We start from the raw sequence: 25,287 nt of genomic DNA on the forward strand, positions 1-25,287 counted from the left end.
ATCATGCCTGGCAAATTCAGTAGCTTTTTATGATGAAGTCGCATCAACAGTGGACAAGGGAAGGGCAACTGACATCATCTGCCTGGACCTGAGTAAGGCATTTGAGTCTGTCCCACATGACATCCTGGTCACCAAACTGGAAAAACACAGACTTGATGGGTGGAGCATTGCTGGGTAAGGACTTGGCTGGATGATTGTATGCAGAAAGTGGTAATCATCAGCACAATGTCCACCTGGAGACCAGTGACAAGTGGCATCCCTCAGGGGTCAGTGCTGGGACCAGTGCTGTTTAACATCTTTGTCAGTGATATGGACAGAGGAATTGAGTGCACCCTCAGCAAGTTTGCAGATGACACCAAGCTGTGTGGCACAGTCAACTGGCTAGAGAGAAGGGATCCAGAGTGACCTGGACAGGCTGGAGAGGTGGGCCCAGGCCAACCTCATGACATTCAACAAGGCCAAGTGTAAGGTCCTGCACCTGAGCTGGCACAATACCAAGCACAGATCCAGGCTGGGTGGCAAATGACAGGAGAGCAGCCCTGAGGAAAAGGACCTGGGGGTCTGGGTTAGTGAAAAGCTCAACATGAGCTGGCAATGTGCACATGCAGCCCAGACAGCAACCATGTGCTGGGCTGCATCAAGAGAAGCATGGCCAGCAGGGCAAGGGAGGGGATTCTCCCCATTTATTTTACTCTTGTCAGACCCCACCTGGAGTACTGTGTGCAGTTCTGGAGCCCTCAACACAAGGAGAACATGGAACTGTTGCAATGAGTCCAGAGGAGGGCCATGAAGATGATCAGAGGGCTGGTGCAGCTCTCTTATGAGGACAGGCCCAACAAGAGTTGGGATTCTTCAGCCTGGGAAAGAAAAGGCTTCAAGGAGACCTTGTAGTGGCCCTCCAGTGTCTGAAGAGGCCCTACAAGAAGGCTGAGGAGGGACGATTGACAAGGTCTTGTAATGACAGGACGAGAAGTAATGGGTTTAAACTGGAAGACAGGAGGTTTCAAACAGATGTTAAGAAAAGGTTCTGCACAGTGAGGATGGTGAGACACTGGAATAGGTTGCCCAGGGAGATTGTAGCTGCTCCGTCCCTGGAGGTGTTCAAGGCCAGGCTGGATGAGGCCCTGAGTGACCTGTTCTAGTGGGAGGCATCCCTGTCTATGGCAGGGGGCTGGAACTGCATGATCTTTGAAGTCCCTTCCAACCTAAACCATTCTATGACGTTATGATTCTATGAAATGTGACATCTATTTGCAAGAAGGGTCAGAAGGAGGATCTAGGAAACCAGAAGCCTGTCAGCCTGACCGCAGTGCCAGGGAAAGCCATGGAGCAGATGCTCATGACAAACATCATGTGTCACACAATGAACAACTTGATGATTTGGCCCAGTCAGCATGGGTTTCTGAAGGGCAGGTCATACTTAACCAATCTGATCCTCCTATGACAAGCTGACCTTACTGGTAAGGGAAGTGCTGTCACTGTTATCTACCTTGACTTTAATAAGGCTTTCTCAAGTTTCCCACAGCATCCTCCTGGAGGAACTATGTGCCCATGGCTTGGACTGGTACCACCTTGTGTGAAAAAAATGGCTGAATTGTGGTATACGGAGTTAAATCCTTTTGTCAGCCAGTCACAGGTGGTGTTCCCTAGGGCTCAGTATTTGGGCCAGTTCTGCTTAATATCTTTATTAATTATTTAGATGAGGCAATTGAGTGCACCCTTGGTAAGATTGCAGACAACACTAAGTTGGGTTGTCATGTTGATCTGCTGGTGGGCAAGAAGGCTCTGCAGAGGGGTCTGGACACACTGCATAAATGAGCTGAGTGCATCAGTATGAGATTCAGTAAGGTCAAGTGCTGAGTGCTGAATCATGGGCAACCCCACACAACACTGTGGGTTTGGGGAGGAATGGCTTGAGAGCTGCCCAGCATAGAAGGACCTGAGAATGTGGATTTATTAGCAGCTCAGTATGAGACAACAGCGTGCTCAGATGGTCAGGAAGGCCAGTGACATCCTGGCATGTATCAGGAATAGTGTGGCCAGCAGCCCTAGGGATATGATTGTCCTTTTCAGCAGTGATGAGGCCATACCTCAAGTACTGTGTTCAGTTTTGGCCCGTTCACTACAAGAAGGACATTGAGCTGCTGGAACATGTCCAGAGAAGAGCAATTAAGCTGGTGAAAGGTCTTGAACACAAGTATTATGAGGAATGGCTGAGGAAACCAGGGTTGTTTAGCCTTAAGAAGAGGGGACTGAGGGGACACCTCTCACCCTTCACAACTACTTGAAAGGAGGTTGTAGTAAGGTAGTGGCGTTAGTGAGGCTGGATACCTTTAAGAACCATGAAGCTGAGGGTCTCCAGCAGCTAGATAAGTCCAGGAGGTGGACTGGAAAGTGTAATTTTTTGTTATTTCTTTCCCATAAGTCCTGCCTCCCTATAAAACTGGCCACAGAGTCAGATTCTCTCTTTTTATCCCTCCCTCTCTGTTCCTGGGAGGTTGCATGGATCTTTATCTGGCATTTGGTACGTGGGAGTGAGGGTTTGAGTGGCTTTGCTTGCCCTAGACCTACCAGGCTGAATTTTAGCTGCCTCACTTGGGTTAGTCTGGGGGGCAGGAAGGCATGGTATGGAGGGGGGCATTTGAGGCCTGGGGTTTTGTCCTGGTTTAAAGGGAGGTTTGTGTGAAGCTTTGGCCTAAGGAGGTTCTTGGAGAGCCATGGCCAAGGGAGACTATAGATGTTGTTTATGTTATATGCTTTTTGTATTGTTGCATGTAGTTATGAATAGCACTTCCTTTTAAACTTCTAATTCTTTCCCATCTGGTGTGGAGCAGTTTTACTTAACTCCTCTGAGAAGGGTTAATGAGCATCTGTCTCAGTCCTTAAACCAAGACAGGTGATCAGTCTCTTATTACATGAAACAAGTGACAGGACAAGAGAAAATTGCCTCAAGTTGTGCAGGGAAGGTTCAGTTTGGATATTATGAAAAATTTTGTCACAGAAGGGATATCAAGCATTAGAACAGGCTACCCTGGGAAGTGGTGGAATCACCATCCCTGGAGTTATTTAAAAAACACATGGATGTGGTGCTTATGGACACAGTTTAGTGGTAGTGGCTTAGCAGTAGTGGTGGAATTGCAAGCTCTAGATGAGCTTTTTGGCTTGATGCTCTCTCAGGTATCTGTCAATCTCAGCAGCTCTGTGATTCTATGACTTGTTGTAGCTAAGTAGCTAAGCTTTAATTCTGAAGCAGATATAATGTCACAAATAATATAAATGTGATTGTGAACAGCATAGGAAACTCAGAATGTGATAATTCTCACTCTAGTTTTCAAATTTTAGGATACTTGAGCAGAAATTACTTTTTTTCCCCCACATCTGCGAGTGTCCTTGCACACTGTGGATACCATCACTCTCAGAAATGAACCATTGTAAATCTGGTAAAGCTCATAACTTGAAGATTCAGACAACGGTAGTCTGCAGAGCTTTCCTGAAAGTCAGAAGTGGTTATACTCAGAAGAATTATTAACAAAGTATTCGTAACTGTGTTTAAAATATTATATCTAATTCCAGAAATGTACTTTCTAATTTTCCCTCCAAACTAAAGAAATGATACATTTTTTCCAAACCAAAATTATGTCTACAAAGCAATGAAAATTATGATGAAAAATATATATATATTTGTTTGAACTCATGGAAGATTTCCAAAAGGAAAAGGAGATGAAGGAGTCAGGTCTGTGGTTTAAATCTCCTCTATCTCACAAGTAAATCTACTAGAAAAATCAAACAACTTGCATTTTGACCTAGAACATCATGTATGTTTAATTAAGGTTCAGGTCAAGTGTTTGTTTGGGTCTTTTTTTAATTCAAAGCCACAAACTTTCATAGAAGAGTGGATTTTAACAGAAGTTGGTTTGTCGTCCCTGGGGCAGTTCAAGGCAAGGTTGGATGTGGCACTTGGTGCCATGGTCTAGCCTTGGGCACTGTGGTAAAGGGTTGGACTTGATGATCTGTGAGGTCTCTTCCAACCTTGGTGATACTGTGATACTGTGATACTGTTTTACCAGCCCTTAGAATGTTGTTCATACCAAAGGGTCTTGAACACAAGTCTTATAAGGAACAGCTGAGGGAATTGTGGTTGTTTAGTCTTCAGAGAGAAGGCTACAAAGTCCACAAAGGCCAAGGGAGGTTATTCTTCCCCTGCACTCAGCACTGGTCAGGCCACACCTTGAGTCCTGTGTCCAGTTCTGGGCCCCTCAATTCAAGAGAGATGTTGAGGTGCTGGAATGTGTCCAGAGAAGGGCAAGAAAGCTGGTGAAGAGCCTGAAGCATAAACTCTATGAGGAGAGGCTGAGGGAGCTGGGGTTATTTAGCCTGGAGAAGAGGAGGCTCAGGGGTGATCTTATTGCTGTCTACAACTACCTGAAGGGACATTGTAGCCAGGTCGGGGGTGGCCTCTTCTCCCAGGCAACCAGCAACAGAACAAGGGGACACAGTCTCAAGTTGTGCCTGGGTAGGTATAGACTGGATGTTTGGAGGAAGTTCTTGAAAGAGAGAGTGATTGGCATTGGAATGGGCTGCCCAGGGAGGTGGTGGAGGCACCGTCCCTGGAGGTCTTCAAGAAAAGACTGGATGAGGCATTCGGTGCCATGGTCTAGTTGACTGGCAAGGGCTGGGGGATAGGTTGGACTGGCTGATCTTGGATCTTCCAACCTGGTTGATTCTATGATTCTATGATTCAAAGAAGGTTGTAGAGAGGTGAGGGTCAGTCTCTTCTCACTTGCAGCAAGTGACAGAACAAGACAGAGCAACCTCAAGTTGTGCCAGGGGAGGTTCAGGTTGGATATTGGGGAAAATGTCTTCATAGAATGGGCTATCAAAGGCTGGAAGAGGCTGGCCAGAGCACTGGTGGAGTCACCATCCCTGGAGGTACTTAAAGGGTAGTTGGATATGGCACCTAGTAGTGGTGGGATTGTGAGCTTAGTGTGAGCAGTTGGACTTCATGACCTCAAAGGTCTCTTTCGACCTCAACAGTTCTATGTTTCTGTATTGGATATGCTTCTACAGCACCAGGGAAGAGAAAACATGATATCTGATTAACCACAGTGAAACACAACTGGAACACTTGCAGAGAACTGTTATATGCCATGCAACTGTTGTGATTACAGATGTTAAAAATAAATTAATAAATAAATCAACCAACAATCAAATAAATAAATAAATTTAAAACAAAGTAATAAAAAATTAGTTTTAGAAACCCTTTCAGGTGTTCTGTTCATTGGCTCAGAAAGACAAAAATAGTTCAGCTGTATAGACTAACCACCATTATTTATACCATTAGAAATACTTAGCTGATCAATATCCAGCAGAATACAATGAGACCAAACTACCAGCAGACCTGAAGTAAGCTGTTTTAGGAACAGCTTGACTACTACTAAAACCAGCTGCATCTGTAATGATTATTGAGTATCACTTCAAACTCAGAAAGTTTTTTGCTATTAGTCTTACTATAAACTCATGAAGGCTCACTCCTCTGATAATCAGAAATCTTCTGAACTCTGTGTAAAACCATTCATAGCCGATGTGCTATATGTCATGGGTGCATTGTCTTGTACTCTTCAATTTGCTAGGGAAGGTGAGCCAAACTTACCAAATGTTCTGTCATAACATGGAGTCTTGATTCCCCTTTGACTCCTTTTGGCTTTTTCCTCCATTTGTTCCAGTTTGTTTCATTTTGGCTTTTTCCTCCATTTGTTCCAGTTTGTTCTTTTTGAGCATTGGTGAGCATAACTGCAGAGAGTTTTTCACATTGAACTTCATGAGTGACTTGCACAACAGCATTGATACATCCATATTTCCTACTGAAAATGCTTTGCTGTGTGTATTCCTGGGTCATACCTGCCTTCTTCGTGATGTTGTTGCACCAAATACTCAGTTTTTCTGTGACCAGCTGGATCTCTTTCTGTTTTTTTTTCTTTTCTAGTACTTGCTCCAAACGATTTCCCAGTTTATACCAGAATTTAATTACCAAGTACATTACTTTACATCTTACACTGTGAACTTTCTCCATTTCTTAATGGCATCCAAATCAAATTTGACTGAGAATACTTTTTCATATCATCTTAGTAGCAGATGTCAGCCACAGTTCTACTTCTTTTTTAAAAGTAATGAATAGTTATGATAGGACCAGTGTAAGTTCTTCAAGAAGCTGCACTAGTAGTGCAGTTCTTCATCAACTCTGCCCATTATTTAATTAAATACTTCCAAATCTGTACACCTCCATTCAGCTTTGTTATGAATTTCTTACAGTGTTATAGAAAATACTTTACAAAAGGCCACCTTTGGTGAATGATAGGATCAGGCTTTTAGACACACACAGAGGGCTTTGTCCATAATGAAATAAGGTGAGCCCTACAAGTTCATTTCCAGTGGAAAAAACTGCGCTGCCAAAGAGGAATGCTGGAGTAAAATTTCAGGGAGCTGTGGGCCTCCTAGTCAGACTTCATCTTAGATTTGCTGTGTAATCAGTCTTCTGAGCAAGGAGGACTGAAATAAGAGCAGTGAAGGGAAATTCTTCAACTCACAAGAACTCCTATACTAAGAAAACTATAATCAGAACTAAAGGTGCTTGAAGTATTTGCCATGTGGCATTCTAAAAAAAAGAAAAAAAAAAAAAAAGGAAAGAAAAGAAAGAAAGAAAAAGCTATGCAAGTATTGATATAAAGTTTACATTAGCTAGGCCACTAGAAATTCAATTATAAAATATCTCCTCCCAGTCCTAAGAGTATCTCATCAGCCACCATGTGATTATGTTGGGAAGGATCATATAGAAAAGTATTACACACTAAGACCTTAATTTTCCTTCGTGTTCTGATTGTAATTGTCTTACAAAAATGTATGTTCTTGTAAAAGACATAAACATAAACAACATTCCTGTCAACACCTAGTAGCAAAAGAAAACCCTATGCTACATGCTCAGTCATAGCAAACGTATTGCATGCATTTATATGGGAGAAAAAACCAGTATTATATTTATAAGATTTTTTTAAAAAGGGAGGGGGAGGGGAGAGGATGTTACTGCTAATATCTAGAATGCACTTTTAAGGAAATTTAAGCATCATTAAAATAAATGTAAGTAAATGTGAATTTGCCAAACAAAATTCATTCTTAGCTGGAATTCCTTAAAGTTAATGGAATCATCTGTGCCACAGGTTAACCCATCAGACATACCATTCACTCTTATCAAAAGTTCTTCATTTTGCTTTCTTATTTAACTCTGTGCCTTAAAACTTCTTTTCCTCTAAGACGATTAGAAAGAACTAAATCACCAAAAGAACTTAATGATTAGGCAGAGCAGCAATTCCTCAAAGTCCTTAACGTTAATAAAAAAACTTACCAGTAAGCCCTGTGCAAATCATTCTGTTAATCACCTTGTTATATTCTGCCTTTCTTAATCTGGATTTTATACCTCTGCTTATAATTTCCTTAACATAAATAAACAGCATGCACATTACTTGAGTTACATGATAAAAGACTAACAAGCTGACAAGTAGAGAGGCAATCGTAACAAATTGTGCTGAGAGTAGCTCCAGAAAATACATTTGCTTTTAAAGTAGTTTGGACATTCTATGTAAGAACTAAATATTTTGCCATTCTATGTAAGAACTGAGGGTTGTTTTTTGTTTTGTTTTGTTTTGTTTTACATTTTTTTAAGAGCTGTTCCCTTCATTTTCTGACAGTAACTCAGATTCTTAAAGATATTTATGACTACCAAAATTAATTTGATTTGCAAATGTTTCTAGAGGAAAACCTAATGAATGTTTGTGAATGTTTCTTAGAAAAATCAAGTTTAAAAGGATAAAGTCTTTCTGTTGAAAAAAAAAAAAAAAGTTAAACTACTTCTGTATTCTTTTGCCTGGGTCGTTTTGAATAGCTCCAGTCTCTACTGATCAAGAAGTGACACCTGTAAAAGCTTTTTCAGACACGTTAACATCAGCCTGGTGTCAAATTGCCTTTCTCTAAATGCATAAGACCTTTCTGACAAAGTTTGTGCTGCAGGTTTTGCAGAGCTGTCCCATGTAATTGTATTACAAGTATTGAAAATTAAGATCCTTCTTCTGTGCTCCAAAGAGAGCTGAATTAGTGCTCAACTAATACTTCCAGTGTGAAGTCTGCAATCAAGGAGTAATCTGCAAAATATGGAGAAAATTCAGAGAAAAACTATGAGACTAACTAGGACTGGAAAACAGTTGCTGTGGTGACTTGTTATAGATATATTTCATTTATTAAAGAGGAGGTTAAAAGGCTATCCAGCTGCAAGCTTGAAAGGCATCAAATATGGCAACAAAAACGCAGAGAGGACTTTGGAACAGCAAGCAAAGCTGCTGGGAGACCCAGCGATTGGAAACTGACATCATGCAAAATGTAGATTGTAAGGAAGCTACAAAGTCATGACTCTGAGCATGTTAGGAAAAGTAGTGGTAACTTCTCTATGCTCTCAAAACAGGATTCAACCTTTTTAAATTTTTTGTTGTCTGTTTCAGCCATAACTATAATGCTTAAAACAGAATTCTAGAAAATACTGTTTTACGCAGTGGAACCACTGTGATGACTAAATTAGTCCTTTCTGTTCTTAGCACCTGAACTTTTCCAAATCTGTACTTTTTTCTCTAACATAACGCTGTACAGTCACAATGCAGTAATTTCAGACTGTTTTTTCTCTTCTGATTTCTTTTGTTACCCTTTTTTTTTTTTTTTCTTTGCTGGCTTTGCACTTTTTGTTCCTTTTCTTCTTTTGTTTGGGGTTTTTTTGTTTGTTTCTTTCTTTTAATCCAGGAATTGGTCAAGGAGTTCCAGTGGTGGCCCTTATTGTGGAAGGAGGTCCTAATGTTATCTCTATTGTTCTGGAGTACCTGCGAGACACTCCTCCTGTTCCTGTTGTGATATGCGATGGCAGCGGCCGGGCGTCTGACATCCTTGCCTTTGGTCACAAATACTCTGAAGAAGGAGGGTAAGTCATTTTGTAGTGTATCTTTCTCCATCCATAGATTCAATTTGGCAGTAATACAGTGTTGTGGAGGCAGGGAATTCACGTGGCTGAGTCAGGAATATATATAAAAAATAGAATTATGTTATTTTCCTGAAACCCCGCCCCCCAAAACGATATACAGAAGTTAATTTAGTTTAATTAGCAGACTCAGTTTGATTAAGATCTTACAAGGATACTATTAACTGGTGGAGCACCTGGGTAAAATGAGTCTTTGTTCACCAATATGGTTAGATGGTCATAGTCCGCTTTATTTCCGTGATGCAGAGACTTACATGCATTCTTGCAAGAGGCATGCTCCACTAAGATTGGTTACATATAGAGGGTACAGGGTTACATGTAAGGCATGGATAGGGTAATATACCATAACAACCTGAGGGTCAGCCTCTGGGGTTGGCTAACTCCGCCCACCATGCATCTGGCACTCCACCCCCTGCAGCTGCATGTGGGGGGAAGCTACCCAGCGCCTGGTATCTTAACTCCCAAGATGGATTCAAGGATGCTCCCAGCATGGGTTGCTCATGTTTATCATTTTGTGTCCTCTGCTAGCAAGAATTTCTCCAACAGGATACCATAGAAAAATTTGACTATTTTAGAAGTTGAGAAATGGAAAAGGCTAAGCTATTAAACACAGCTTTCCCAGTTATCAATCAGGCTGAGCAGAAAGTTTGCTCACAGCTGAGTTAGGCTGTCTGAGAGAAAGGGCAGTCCAGATGTGTGTCAGCTCTCTCGCTTTCGAAGGACATCCGAGGCTCCTTAGGCCTATTAAGCTTGCACAAAAGGGGTGCTTATGGTGGGAAGCCATCCAAAGCAGGGACGGTCCTGTCCCTCAGGAGCTTGTCCTTCAGAGTGCCAGGGGACTCTTTCTGCAGGAACTATCCAGGCAGGGGAGAACTCTAAGGTGGAGGACCCCAAGGTGGGAAGTACCCCAATTAGACAAAGAGCAGAGTTACCACTTTCTAGGCGTGAAGACCACAGCCAATCACCTGCCCGATTCCAGCACAGGCATCTGCACTGGAAGGGCTCTTTGCTCCCCTCCTTCACGCCTGTAGGGCAGGGGCAGAAACCAGGTTTTTCATGCCTTTCCTCTCCCATTCAAACCACGAAGGGAGAGGAATTTTGGGGTATCCAGGACTTCAGGACAGACGGAGACTAGGAAATGATTAGCAATGCAGTGCAAAAGTAATATTGTATTCATATGGCTGTTTCCATCATCAATAAGGGTGACATAATGAAAGCATCCAGAACAGGAAGAAAAAAAAAGAGGAGTTAAAGCAACACTATGAAATGTCTGTAGAATAAACAGAGGTAGAGAAAACTGTTACTTCTCATGACGTGTAACTGACTACTATTGTTGTATCGTATCTTGCAGGTTGCAGGTCAGTGATCAGGTTAGGTTGTCTGCAGGTTATCTCTCTGATGAAGACCAAAGGATTCAAAGGGCCCAGGGAATTATTTTCAGTGTCTGAAATATGCTATGTGATTGTAATACAGAGTGCTGCTGTCTTCAGGTTTCATTTAGCCCTGCATGTTCATATAAGCTGGTTTGTATTTGTGTTGCCTATTGGGCACGATTCTACACACTTCTATACTCACACATGAATGCTTGTGCAATGATCTGCATTTTCACTGTCCCACATTTCTTTGAAGATTCAAGGTGAGGCAAGGATGGTATTTAGCCTTTACTGTACAAGTGATTTTCTTGAACCAGAATGTAAGCACATATTATTACTGGATGTCAAAATCTTTAATATTCTTTGTTCTCCTCTACCCCAAAAAATACATATCCGTAGAATCACAGAACTGTGGAGGTTGGAAGGGACCTCTGGAGGCCACCTGGTCCAACACTCATGGTCAAGCAGTCTTATGACTGGGAACTGGGGTTGTTTAATCTGAAGGAAATGAGGCTTGCGAAAGAGTTTATCACTCTCTACAGCTACCTGAAAGGAGGTCATAGTGAGATGGGCATTGATCTCTTCTCAAAACTCACAGCTGGTGCTCACTGCTCGCTGGGATAGGACAAGGAGCAATGGGTGTAAGTTGCAGCAAAAGAGGTTCTGCCTCAATACAAGGGGGAACTTCTTGACTGTAAGGGTCCCAGAGCACTGGCACAGGCTGCCTAGGGAGGTTCTGGAGTCTCCTTCTCTTGAGCCTTTCAGGGCCTGTCTGGATGTGTTCCTGTGTGATCTGTGTTATAGTATTGGCCTGTTGTGGCAGGGCGGTTGGACTTGATGATCTCCTTGGGTCCCTTCCAACCCCTAACATCTTGTGATCCTGTGACCCTGTGACAAGAGGAAATGGCACTAGCTTACACCAAGGAAGGTTTAAGTTCGACATTAAGAAATACTTTTATACTGAAAGGATTATCAAAGACTGGACAGGGTACCCAATAAAGTGATTCAATCACCATCCCAGGATGTATTTAAAAGCTGCCTAGATACAGTGCTCAAGGATATGGTATAGTAATGGCCCTGGTAGAGTTAGATAATGGTTGGATTTGGTAATCTTAAAGGTCTTTCCCAATCACAGCAGTTCTGTAATTCTGTGTGAACTGTGCCTTTTCCACCAAAGGTGTGACTTACTCTTTCCAGACTTTCCCCTCAGATCTCTGGGGGCCTGAAACTGAAGAAGGCACACAGTAGTTCAGCCCTTTCCATGTCCTATGTCACTGGGTCCCTTGTACCATTCATTCATCTTGGAATAGGTGAGACTTGAATATTAACAAGGCTTTTAGGGTTCCACTTCCCTCTGGGTCTTGTCTCATAGGACTCTTCCAAGCAGATCCCCAAAAGGGCCAGAGTATGGTCTCCTCAAGTCTATGGTTGTGATCTTGCTTTTTACCCACTCACTCCTCTCAGAATCCTGAACTTCACCTCATGGTCCAGAGGATGTCGCCAAGGCTGCTTTTGTCCTTCACATCAACATTAAATCCCTCTGTTTGTGAGTATAAGGTCCAACAGAGCACCTCTCCTCATTGACTGCTCTAGCACTTGGGTCAAGAACAACTTCTTGTCAATAGATTCCAAGAATCTCCAAGTTTACTTATGCCCTGCTATGTTATCATTCCAGCAGATAGCACATTGGTTAAGGTTCTCCTTCTCCATGAGGGTGAGGGCTTGTGAACATGAGGCTGCTCCTGTCTGTAGAGGGTCTCATCCACTTGCTCTTCCCAGTCATGCAGCCTATAGCACACACCCACTGCAGTGTCACCTTTACTTGTCTTCTTTTTAATCCTTACCAAAGAATTCTCATTTGGCTCATCATCCATCCCCAGGAAGAGCTCCATGCTGTTCTCACATAAAGGGCAAGTCCAACTCTTACCAGTTTGTCTTTCCTCAGAGTTTGTCTCCCTGCACTGTAATGCCTCCAGTCGTGGAAGCCATCCCACCATTTCTCTGTGATCTGGCAAGATCACAGCCCTACAACAACACAGAGTTCAAGCTCATTGTGATTATTCCCTGTGCTCTCCATATCAGTACATAGGCACTTTAGAGAGGCCTGCCAGCATCCTGATCTCTAAGAAAGGCTTCAGGGTTTTCTCCATCATGGTGCCCTATTGGCACTTCCTTAAATAAAATTATGGAGATGAGCCTACTTGAACCCTGTTTTGTTAATTTTGAAATCACTCCCCATCACGTCACTCCACCTCTTTGCTCATTCTTCCTATGCATCTTCCTCTCACAATCTGCTGGTGGCTCCCTCTCCAACAGGCTGCCCAGAGACATTGCAAAATCTTCATCTCTGGAGGCATTTGAGCCAGCCTCAAGATCTTCCAGTGTGTGGTTTGCTCTAGGTAACCCTGCTTTAGCAGGGGGCTTGAACTAGATGATCTTCAGAGTTTCCTTCCAATCCCTGCCATTCTTTGATTCGATAATTTGAAAACAAAGCATAAAACTCCCACAGATTATTTTAGCTATGAGCTACTTCATTCTTTTTTGTCTAAGTAGCTGCAGTAATCTCCTGATCAGAGTTCACTGGCGAGGGACTAATTTTCATGTGTTAGAATACATGCAAAAATGTATTCACACCTACAGCAGAGTTCTGAAAATAATAAAACATAAATCCATGAACACTAAGGTCTAGACCAAGCACTTCAACACTTATTAAAAATAAATGTGATCATGAACTTACTCAAAACTCTACTGGGAATAAAATCATGTGTAGTCCAGCCCACCATCTGAATGTGCTAAGATCCATATGAATTTTTGAAAAGTCATTTTTCTGGTTTCAATGACTTTTAATGTTAATACATTTAATATAAACTTGCTCAAAAATGTTTTACCACCTTGCTTACAATTTCCATCTATCTTGCCTGTGTTCTGGTGTCATCATGAAAAAAAATACAAGAAGAGAATTAATGCAACTTGCTTTAATATATAAAGAGGACTCACAGGAAAGATGGAGAGAGACTTTTACAAGGGCCTGTAGTGACAAGACAAGGGGCAATGGTCTTAAATTGAAAGAAGATAGCTTTAAATTAGGCATAAGGACACTCTTTGTGATGAGGGTGGAGAGACACTGGAACAGACTGCCTAGAGAAGCCATGGATGTCCTATTGCTGTAAGCTGGAAGGTTGTGTTGGACATGGTTTTGAGCAACCTTATATAGTGAAAGATGCCCCTGCCCAACAGCAAGGAGTTGAAATAGATTATCTTTAAAAGTCCTTTCCAAAACAAACCATTCTGTGATTCTATTCATCACAACAAATTCATGCCTGTAAGAAAGACAAGTGATAGAATCCCTACATGCAGAACAAGCAGGTAATTTTTCACCTGAGATATGAAAGCTGTTTTCTCCCCAACTATGGGTTTTCTTTTTGTAGTGGTGCCACTCTAGACCGTGCCTGAAATTTGTAAAGCTAGCTAGTGGGAATTTCTGGATGTTGATCCTGCTTAGGAAAACATTAGTAAAAATAAAATGGTATTTTTAGACATGCCACAATAATATTTAATTCATAAAAATATTTTACCTGCTAGATTTCAGATGCAAATAGAGCATTTTTCCCTCACTGTAGCCTGCTTTTGAATAGTGCTTAGCGAGATGAGGAGAGTACTAAAGAATTGGCACGTTAACTTAGTTGAACTGCTATCTTCTTCTTTTGGATGTAATCTAGGTAAGCTATACAAAATTGTGTCTGTTAGGCTCTAAATCAGTGTAGCACATCCACGTCATGTGTGGAATTCAATTCTGCATTCCATTGTGCAATCAGACCGTAAAGTCAAAAACCTATAATAATAATTTTGGCTGCTGGCTGCAAATAGAGTTTACTCTGAGACACAGCATATCTTTCAGATGCTGTGCGCTAGATATCTGACCTACATCATTCAAAGCCCTTTTCATTCATGGCAGCAACAGGCTCAGCACTTGCATGTTGGTATTATCATGCTGCTTTCTCAGTGTCTTACATTTTCATTAATTAAAGACCCATAGGAATTAATTTTCTACATTTAAGTACATGTATACTAGGCACCTGTGTGAGTTTTTATGTTTGTTTGTAAGTTTATTTCCAGAGGAAGAAAAAAAATATATGTATCTGGAGGTGAAGGAAGACAAAATGCAACACTCTACTAGCGTTGTGATGTGTAGTGTCAATCTGCTGTTTCCAAAAGACCCTTAACAGTATTGGACAATTGCACGTTTGCCTAATGGGTCCTTTTGTATTGGGTTTCACAAATTTTTATGTGTCTGCCTTCTCTTTATCCTTCCTAATTGATTTCACATAGCAGAAAAATGAAGTAATTTTTGTATTAATCAAGATGCAGCATCCCTTTGCAATGTCAGTGTATGCGTTTCCTTGAAAAGAGGAAAGATGCTTGACTCCGCTTTATTGTAAGGCCTAATTATAGTCTTTCCTCGTGAAAATGTGACCTTTCATTCACCTAGGGCAGTCTTTGGTGCATATTGTAACTGTAGGCAAGACTGTTGGGCTGCAGTGGAGAGAGGCTTCTGGCACAACACAGAGAGCTGTGTCTGTACTGCCTTGCAGGAGGTGCTGTCTGCAGCTATGCGGTGTACCAAGAATGGGTCAGAAGGAACTGTGAATCATATCTTGAAGTAAAGATGTATTTGGAGGTAAATCAGTTTTGAGCCCTCAGTATTGCATCTCTCTCGCTGAATTTTCAGGAGGAGGAGAAGGCAGATATGCAGCTTCCTACTTAGCTGAGGTTGCAGCATTATGAATATCAGATATGCAGGATTACTGCTAGGTGTGCTTTTTTTTTTTAATTGACTATAACTTTGATGTCAGGGACTGTATACTGCCTTGGTCCGAAAAGTCTTGAACAAATTATTAAGAAAGAAAGGTGGGTACATTTTGCTACAAGGAAGTAGAATTATCAGAAGTTAAGCTCCCAATAAATTTTACATCTTAGTAACGAACAAGATACATACATCAATTAACCTGAATGAGAACACAGCTTAAATGCGACCTTCCTCATGTGGTGAACTAGAATGAGTAACTGACTGATTGTCACTGTTGGCCTTAATTTAAAGCTCAGGATCTCCAGACTCTTATTGACTTAGAAGTTGAAAATGTGTTGAATAGTGTTGAGAGGTAAGAACATAAGATTGATCACAAACACTCAAATTCAATCCCTGCCGTGCCCTACGTGAATATCTTAGTTGTTAGTAACCCTCCTCCACATAAAGCTGAAGTACTTTTGACAGTATAATCAAGCATTGTCTTCTTTCTTCATTGTCTTGCATAAAAGCACAATCTGGAAGGAAAACAACTGTAAAGTGCAACTACTTATAGGATCATTCAGTAGTTTCCAACCCTCAGAGATTTTTTAATTAAATGCAGAATTTAAAATGAGAAAAATGAAACACTAAGTTAAAAGTATGTCACTTCTTAGACGAATATTTCCTTACTGAATGAGAAATGCCTTGCAATATTCGAATACAGTCTCCAAGCTGAGTTTGCAGCATATTAACTATCTCATCAATTCTACTCCTGCAAGTGTGAGACCCTTAAGGAATTCAATTCAGTGCCACAAAAAAGTGCTTTTAATGTTTACAAGGGAACATGAAACATTTTCTGTGCTTTAAATCAGTATCCTCATGTGAGAATCGTTAAAGATTGCCTTGGGATTGATCTGTCTGCATCCACCATGGCATAGATTTTAGGCTTCATAACTGAAAGGTATTATTTAAATCTTTCTTTTCTAACAGGGAAATTACAAGGATTTTTTCTCTTTGAGCAAAAGGGATCGTAATGTAGGTGTGATGTTGGTCCTCTGTATTCCCCATAGTATCTCCCACTTCATGGAGAATTGTAAATACTGCCACATCTGAATTATTTTGGAGATTGTTTTCATACTACGTATTTTGATATCATTGCTTTTCTCTTGTAACAAAGTACTTTGCAATCAGAAGCTGCAGAGAAGAACATAATTTGTTGAAATATAATCATCTCTCACTTGGTGAGAGGGCAACCATTTAATAAACATAGAAAGAGGAAAATTGTGTAGGAAAACAACCATCAGTTAAGAGCTGCTAGTAAAGCTGTCTCCTCATAAAAGCATTCAGAAAACACCCCTGTCTGAATAGAACAGTTTTATTTTCTGTCTCTTATCATAACAATACTGTGAAAAATGCATGGAATATGAGAAATTCAATCAGTTCCACAGAGTTGCACAACTGTGCCTTATTTGTACTTCCAATGGAATAAAATATCAGCAGAGCCTCTGATCATGTCATTTACATATGGCTTGCAAGTCATAATTAAAACAGGAAGTCCCCTAAACTTCCCATAAAAGGAGGACAGGGAATACTTTTAACATCACAATGATATTTTTGGGTATACTTTACTTATTGTGAATAAAAACATGTAAGGAAGGAAGTGAGAAAGGAAGGAGGAAAGGAGCAAGGAGGGAGGAAGGAAGGAAGGAAGGAAGGAAGGAAGGAAGGAAGGAAGGAAGGAAGGAAGGAAGGAAGGAAGGAAGGAAGGAAGGAAGGAAGGAAGGAAGGAAGGAAGGAAGGAAGGGACAAAATCACTAATTCAAATTTAGGAACAGATTGTGTGCAGTTCAGAGAATTTCAAAGCATTTTGTTAATATTTTTAATCCATAATTCATGTACCAGTACAGACTGGGGACTGACCTGTTGGAGAACAGCATAGAGTGAAGGGACCTGGGGATTCTGATAGACAGAGTGATGACCATGAGCTAGAAATATGCCCTTGTGGCCAAGATTAGAAGGGGGTTTATCTCCTTCCCCTTTGAGCCTAGTTTAAAGCCCTTTCAGCAGATAAAACCAGGCTCACAAGAAGAGCCTAAGGACAGCTTTCCATCTGCCATCCCATTGGAGGTGGGATAAGTGACAATAAAAACACAGGTCTCTCTAACAGGTTAGTTACCACAGAAGTGACTGGGAATGGACAGATAGCAAGAATGAAAATTAAAGACTTAAATCCCTCTATGAAATGCTTGTATACCAATGCACAGAGTATGGAGAATAAGCAGGAGGAGTAGAAGATCTGAGTTAGGTTGCATGACTGTGATATAATTGCAATCACTGAAACATGGTGGGGCAGCTCCCATGACTGGAATGCTGTCATGGAAGGCTAGGTACTGTTTTGAAAAGACAGACCAACAAGGCAAGGCAGTGGTGTTGCTCTCTATGTTGAAAAGCAAGTGGCCTCTTGAACTGGGGGATGGGGTCGGGGAGCGGTGTGTTCCCCTGGAAATTCATGAGGAATTAGTTCAGGACCTGCTGAGCCACCTGGACACCCACAAGTCCATGGGACCAGATGGGATCCATCCCAGGGTGCTGAGAGAGCTGGCAGCTGAGCTGGCCAAGCCACTCTCCATCATTTTCCAGCAGTCCTGGCTCACCAGAGAGGTCCCAGGAGACTGGAAAATGGCCAACGTGGTCCCCATCCACAAGAAGGGTCGGATGGAGGAACCTGGGAACTACAGACCTGTCAGCCTGACCTCAGTGCCAGGGAAACTGATGGAGCAGGTTATCTTGGGGGCAATAACTGCGCACCTGAGGGATGGCAAAGGGCTCAGGTCCAGCCAGCATGGGTTTAGGAAGGGCAGATCCTGCCTTTCTAACCTGATCTCCTTCTATGATCAGGTGACCTGCTTGGTGGACGTGGGGAGGAGGCCTGTGGATGTGGTCTATCTGGACTTCAGCAAGGCCTTTGACACTGTCCCCCACAGCAAACTGCTGGCTAAGCTGTCAGCCCACGGCTTGGATGGCAACACTCTGTGCTGGGTTAGAAACTGGCTGGAGGGCCGGACCCAGAGAGTGGTGGTGAATGGTGCCACATCCAGCTGGCGGCTGTCACTAGTGGTGTCCCTCAGGGATCAGTGCTGGGCCCCATCCTCTTTAACATCTTCATAGATGATCTGGATGAGGGCATGGAGTCAGTCATCAGCAAGTTTGCAGATGACACTAAGCTAGGGGCAGATGTGGCTGGGTTGGAGAGCAGAAGGGCTCTGGAGCGGGACCTTGACCACCTGGACAGATGGGCAGAGCCCAATGGGATGGCATTCAATAGCTCCAAGTGCAAGGTGCTGCACTTTGGCCACAACAACCACATGCAGAGATACAGGCTGCAGTCAGAGTGCCTGGAGAGCAGCCAAACAGAGAGGGATCTGGGGGTGCTGATTGATACCTGCCTGAACATGAGTCAGCAGTGTGCCCAGGTGGCCAAGAGAGCCAGTGGCATCCTGGCCTGCATCAGGAATGGTGTGGTCAGCAGGAGCAGGGAGGTCATTCTGCCCCTGTACTCTGCACTGGTTAGACCACACCTTGAGTACTGTGTTCAGTTCTGGGCCCCCAGTTTAGGAAGGACATTGAGATGCTTGAGCGTGTCCAGAGAAGGGCGACGAGGCTGGGGAGAGGCCTTGAGCACAGCCCTACGAGGAGAGGCTGAGGGAGCTGGGATTGTTTAGCCTGGAGAAGAGGAGGCTCAGGGGTGACCTTATTGCTGTCTACAACTACCTGAGGGGTGGTTGTGGCCAGGAGGAGGTTGCTCTCTTCTCTCAGGTGGCCAGCTCCAGAACGAGAGGACACAGCCTCAGTCTGCGCCAGGGGAGATTTAAGCTCGAGGTGAGGCGAAAGTTCTTCACTGAGTCATTGGACACTGAATGGGCTGCCTGGGGAGGTGGTGGAGTCGCTGTCCCTGGGGCAGTTCAAGGCAGGATTGGACGTGGCACTTGGTGCCATGGTCTAGCCTTGAGCTCTGTGGTAAAGGGTTGGACTTGATGATCTATGAGGTCTCTTCCGACCCTGATGATACTGTGATACTGTGACATATGTTGAGGAAGTTTGTGGGTAACAATTAAGGGACATGAAAAGGGGGATGAGGCTGTTGTGAGTGTCTACTTTGTAGACCACCAAACCAAGCAGAAGATGTTGATGAGGCCTTCTACAGTCAACTGGAAGTCGCCTCTAGAACACACTCCTTGGTACTCATGGGCAGCTTCAATCACCCTGATGTTTTTTGTAAAGCCCACGCAGCCAGACACATTCAGTTCCAAAGGCTCTTGCCACTGCAGGATAATTTCTTGAACGAGGTAGTGGAGGAGTCAACAAAGAGAGGTGCACTGCTGGACCTTGTATTAACTACTAAAGAAGGTCTGGTGGGGGATATCAAGATCAGGAAGGGCCTTGGTGACACTGATCATGACATGATGGAGTTTAGTATTATACAAGGTAGAAGCACAACAATAAGTAAAATTATAGCCCTGGACACCCTCAGGGCTAACCTTGTACTCTTGGAAGATCTACTTGCAGGAATCCCATGGGCTAAGACTCTCAGGGTAATGTAGCCTCAGAGTTTTTCAATTCTGTAGGTTCCTGTGCACCTCTGTACCTCTTCACCGTTTGCAGTCATTGTCTCTACTAATGAAATGTTTGCTAAAAGTGTAAAGAGTACGTAGTTAAATCATCTGAGATTCAGTTGTGTAGTGAATATCCTGCAGGTTCCTTTGGGCAGAGAAATGTAGGCAACTTTTACTAACACTACAACACTAATGGCTAACAATGAGTTTTAGATACTCTTCTGATTCTGATAATTGCAGTTGCTGCTGGACTAGATCTTTGATTACTTTCTGTTGTAAATTGTGATTCATGAACATTCTTTAATATTCTCTAGTTTTCATTTCCATAGATCACAGAATTAACTAGGAAAATACCTATAGGATCATCGAGTCCCACCTATCACCTAACCCTTCTAATTAACTAAACCGTAGCACTAAGTGCCTTATCCAGCCTCCTTTTAAGCACCTCCATGGATGGTGACTCCACCACCTCCCTGGGCAGCCCATTCCAATGGCCAATCACTCTTTACATGAAGAATTTCTTCCTAATGTCCAACCTAAACCTGCCCTGGTGCAGTTTGAGACTGTGTCCTGTCAATGGGTGCCTGGGAGAACAGACCAACCCCAGCCTGGCTACAACCTCTTTTCAGGTAGGTGTAGAGAGAAATGACATCTGCCCAGAGCCTCCTCTTCTCCAGGCTAAACAATCCCAGCTCCCTCAGCTGCTCCTCACAGGGCTTGTGCTCCAGCCCCCTCACCAGTCTTATTGCCCTTCTCTGGACACATTCAAGCACCATAACATCTTTCTTAAATTGAGGGGCCCAAAACTGGACACAGTACACAGGATGTGGCCTGACCAGTGCTGAGTACAGAGGCAGAATTACTTCCCTGGTCCTGCTGGCCACACTATTTCTGATACAGGCCAGGATGCTGTTGGCCTCTTGGCCACCTGGGCACACTGCTGGCTCATCTTCAGTTGGCTATCAATCAGTACCCTCAGGTCCCTCTCTGCCTGGCTGCTCTCCAGCCACTCCATCCCCAGCCTGTAGCACTGCTTGGGGTTGTTGTGGCCAAAGTGCAGAATCCTGCACTTGACCTTGTTAAAGCTCATGGCATTGGACTGCAGCCTTCTTTCCAGCCTGTCCAGTCCCTCTGCAGGGCCCTCCTACCCTCTAACAGATTGATACATGTTCCCAACTTGGTGTCATCTGCAAACTTACTGATGCTGGACTCAATTCCCTCATCCAGGTCATCAATGAAGCACTGATCCTTGGGGCACACCACTAGTAATGCCAACTGGATGTGGCACCATTCACCACCACTCTCTGGGCCCAGCCATCCAGACAGTTCTTAAGCTAGTGCAGAGTACCCCTGCCCAAGCCAGGGACTGACAGCGCAACCAGGAGTTTGCTATGGCAGACAGTGTCAAAGGCTTTGCTGAAGTCCAGGTAGACTACATTCACAGCCTTCCCCACATCCACAGTGTGGGTCACCCTGTCATAAAAAGAGATCAAGTTGGTCAAGCAGGACCTGCCCCTCCTAAATCTGTGCTGGCTGAGTCTGATCCTCTGGCCATCCTGTATGTGCTCTGTGATTGCACTCAAGATGATCTGCTCCATTATCTTGCATGGCATTGAGGTCAGGCTGACAGGTCTGGAATTTCCTGGGTCCTTCTTCCAACCCTTCTTGTGGATGGGCATCACATTGGCAGCTTCCAGTCTTCGGGGACCTCTCCAGTGAGCCAGGACTGTCGATAAATGATGGAGAGTGGCTTGGCCAGCTCATCTGCCAGCTCCCTTATCCCCCTAGGATGGGTCCCATCTGATCCCATAGACTTGTGAAGATCCAAGTGACTCAACAAGTCCTTAACTACTTCCTCCTGGATTATAGGTAGGCTGCTCTGCTTCCTGACCCCACCTACCAGCTCAAGAGGCCAGCTATCCTGAGGACAACGTGACTTGCTATTGAAAATTGAGACAAAGAAGTTGTTAAGCACCTCTGCCTTTTCCTTATCTCTAGTCACATCCCCTCCTTGTCCAATAGAAAGTGGAGGTTATCCTTGCCCCTCTTTTTGTCATTAATATATTTATAGGAACACTTCCTGTTATCATTCACAGCAGTGCCCAGTCTAAGTTCTAACTGGGCTTTTGCCTCTCTAATTTTCTTCATACCCGACCCGGCAACACCCTTAAATTTTTCCTGAGTTACCACCCCCTCTTTCCAAAGGTGATATGCCCTCTTTTTTTCCCTTTAGTTCCTTCACAGTCTCTCATCCATCCAGGCTGGTCATCTTTCCCAGTGGCTCTGCTTTCAGCACATCAGCACAGCCTGTTCCTGTGCCTTCAAGATTTCTTTCTTGAAGTAGGTCCAACTTTCCCAGACCCTTTTATTTTTAAGGGCTTTTTCCCAAGGTACCCTTTGAGTTAGTTCTTTGAATAAGCTGAAGTCTGCCCTCCAGAATTCTTCTGTGGATGTTTTGTTGATGCCCCTTCTAGCTTCACTGCATATTGAAAACTATTCTTTTGGGGTCACTTGTGATGGTTTGGGCTCTTACCCACCCCCCCACACTTTGTATTTGCCCCAGCTAACTCAGACAGACCCTGGGAATATAGATGAAGCAATTTATTTACAGCTAGCAGAATTTACAAGCAGCTATTTACAATATATACAGTTATATACAATTATATACAGAAATATACAAAGGATAAACAATACAAAAGCACAACTCCCCTCCCAGAAACCTGAGTCGCCAGGAGGGGCTTTCAAACCACCCCAACACCTCCCCCCGGCCCTCTCAACCTTACCCCAGTTCTCAGGAAGAAGAGAGGTGCGGCCAAGAGGTTAGGGAGCAAGGTTAGTAGGAGCAAGGTTAATGAGATGTGACTAGGTCTGAAGTCAAAGGCAGAAGTGAAAGACAAAATGGAGAAAGTTTACTTCTTCTTCCCAGAGTTCTCAGCGTGACTGTGAGAGAAGGAGACACAATTGTTTTTCATTCCACTGCCTGTTATCAAGTTCTTTTACCAAAACATTCCAGCTTGCTTCTAACTAGCACATCACTGCACCCCAGACAGCCTCTGACCACCACATCTCCCAACAGCCCTTCTCTATTTGAAAGAGCAGGTGGAGCAGAGCCTCACCCCTGGTAGGCTGGCACACCAGCTGGGTCAGGAATCTATCCTCTGTACTCTCTAAAAACCTTCTAGACTGCCACATCTGTGCTAAGTTCCCAGCAGGTAAAGTCACAAGAACAAGAGCTGGCAGTCTTGATACATCTTGCAGTTGTTCATAGAATAACACATCCACCTCCTCTCCCTGTTTGAGCAGCCTGTAACAGACTCCAGCAGTATGTCAGTCTTATTGGTCTGCCCTCAGATTTTTACCCATAGGCGCTGAACCCACTCATCATTAGCTACAAGCTCCGTGGCATCAAGGACTTCCCTAACATACAGGGCCACCCCTCCATCCCCTCTCCTGCTCCCATCTTTCCTGAAAAGCCTCTATCCATTCATTGTAGCATTACAGTCATGTGATGCATCCCACCAAGTTTTTGTGATAGCAACCACATTGCAGCCTTCCTGTTGCACCAAGCCTCATCCTGCCTGTTGCCCATACTGCGTGCATTAGTGTACATGCACTTCAGCTGGGCTGCTGATTTTGCCCCTGACCCCGGCTTACCTCCCTCAGCTTCCTTTGTGAAGAGCCTGGTTTCACCCCCTACCCCCCTCAAACCTAGTTTAAAGATGATTAAAGACTACTTATGCTGTAAAATATTCTGACTCAGACAATTTGAAACACCTATCATGTTTAAGTGATCACACTGCTGTGGTATAGAAACTTTTACACAGCAGAGGATACATGTTCTACACTGTACCCCACTATTTTGTAAGACAGTAAGAAGAGCAGTGCTTCACCCAGGACAGCCCTGAGTAATGGGCTTTTTGATATCAAGGGGTATGGTACAAGTGCTAATATTCCATGTAATATTATTTTTTGGTTTTTTTTTTGGTCCTGAGGCCAAAAAATTTTTTGCAAGTATTAACAACAAGGACCAAGGAGGAAGATCAGCATGAACAAAAGCAAAATGGTTTCTTCAAGTCAACTATAGAACAGATAAAGCTTTGTTGCTTTCTAACCTGCTCCTGTGCAGCATCAATAAGCTGTTGGGATATTTAAGCTAGAACAAAAAATACTAATAATAGAAATGCTCCCAGTTTCATAAGATGGATCATGATATGAACTCTGGTAACTCACTGGTAGAAAGAGCTCTTCACTTCATCTAGAAGTATTGGTCTCCCTCAAATCTAGACAGTGTGGTTCCTGGTTTTGTTAGGAAATCTCTCAGAGCTGGCAGTTTGACTGACATTCTGTCATGCAATATGTGGGAACTGAAATAAAAATCTTGGAGTTGAGGACTACAGCATGATCAGTTTCTTTTTTCTAGAGCAGTGCCCCAGGAATTCCAGTCATTCAAACACATCCAAAGCAACCTGCAGTAAGTTGTTGTCTAACTCCTGCGTGTTTGACCTTTGACACTTGGCTGAAGTTGCAGTGTTCCTTCATGTCTGGTTTTCTACTCACATTTTTCCTCTTTTAATTTCAGACTTATCAACGAGTCCTTGAGGGACCAGTTGCTAGTCACCATACAGAAGACTTTCACATACACCCGAACCCAGGCACAGCACCTCTTCATAGTCCTCATGGAGTGCATGAAGAAGAAGGAGTTGGTATGTTCACATTTTCCTTAGAGTCAAATAAAGAGCTCTGTGTATTGCTTTGATCATATCTTTCAGATATCTGCTGAAGAGTTTTGTAGGGCTGATCCCTGTAGTCCAGACCCTAAAAAGATACTACATAATGCTGATTTTTGTTTGCTTTAAGCTATTTTTTCCCATTTTAAGTGATTAGTCCAACAGATCCGTTACCCTTGTATATTCCTTTAGATATCCTTTGTCAGGACAAAGTGCAGCTGGTAGAGTACAGATATTGTTCCATTGTCCCTAGGTGTATGATTAAAATTCTACCTCATTCAACTCCAGGAAACCCCTGGAAACATAATTGTTCATCTGTCTGTGGGATCATACTTTAAAGATGCTGTAGAGCTGCACAAGTGTCACTAGGGCTACTATTTTATTATGGAAATGTGTGAAGGGGATGAGTGAAGCTCCTGTTTTGCTGTGGTAAGGCTGTTCCATACTTACACTTCCCAGAGGAACACAAGGTCCTGCAACAGTTTCTTGAAAGTTCCACACGATGCTGCTTTTGAGGAAGAAAAATCACATTGTAACAGAAGTTAAGATATGGCTTCAGCTGTTTTTATTTATTACAAACTGGATAGACGTGCTTCAGATTTTCAACTTTAATATTACTTCTAGGGTTTATTTTCATTTTATATCTCATTTTCGTAGAATCCAGGCTGATGGCAATATGCAACCTTTAGGCTACAGTAGCATTCAAAAAGAACAATTGACT

At 43.1% G+C, this 25,287-nt stretch overlaps 1 protein-coding gene across 1 annotated transcript in view; it reads left to right on the forward strand.

The window, feature by feature from the left end:
• TRPM3 (transient receptor potential cation channel subfamily M member 3) overlaps positions 1-25,287 on the forward strand; it is a 350,032-nt gene that overhangs the window by 206,983 nt on the left and 117,762 nt on the right. Inside the window, exons 7-8 of the mRNA XM_064140553.1 lie at positions 8,836-9,010; positions 24,419-24,542. Coding sequence (XP_063996623.1) covers positions 8,836-9,010; positions 24,419-24,542 — 299 coding nt within the window. The remainder of the gene's footprint in view (positions 1-8,835; positions 9,011-24,418; positions 24,543-25,287) is intronic.

The sequence above is a fragment of the Pogoniulus pusillus genome, chromosome Z (assembly GCF_015220805.1).
Source record: "Pogoniulus pusillus isolate bPogPus1 chromosome Z, bPogPus1.pri, whole genome shotgun sequence".
Taxonomy (NCBI): domain Eukaryota; kingdom Metazoa; phylum Chordata; class Aves; order Piciformes; family Lybiidae; genus Pogoniulus; species Pogoniulus pusillus.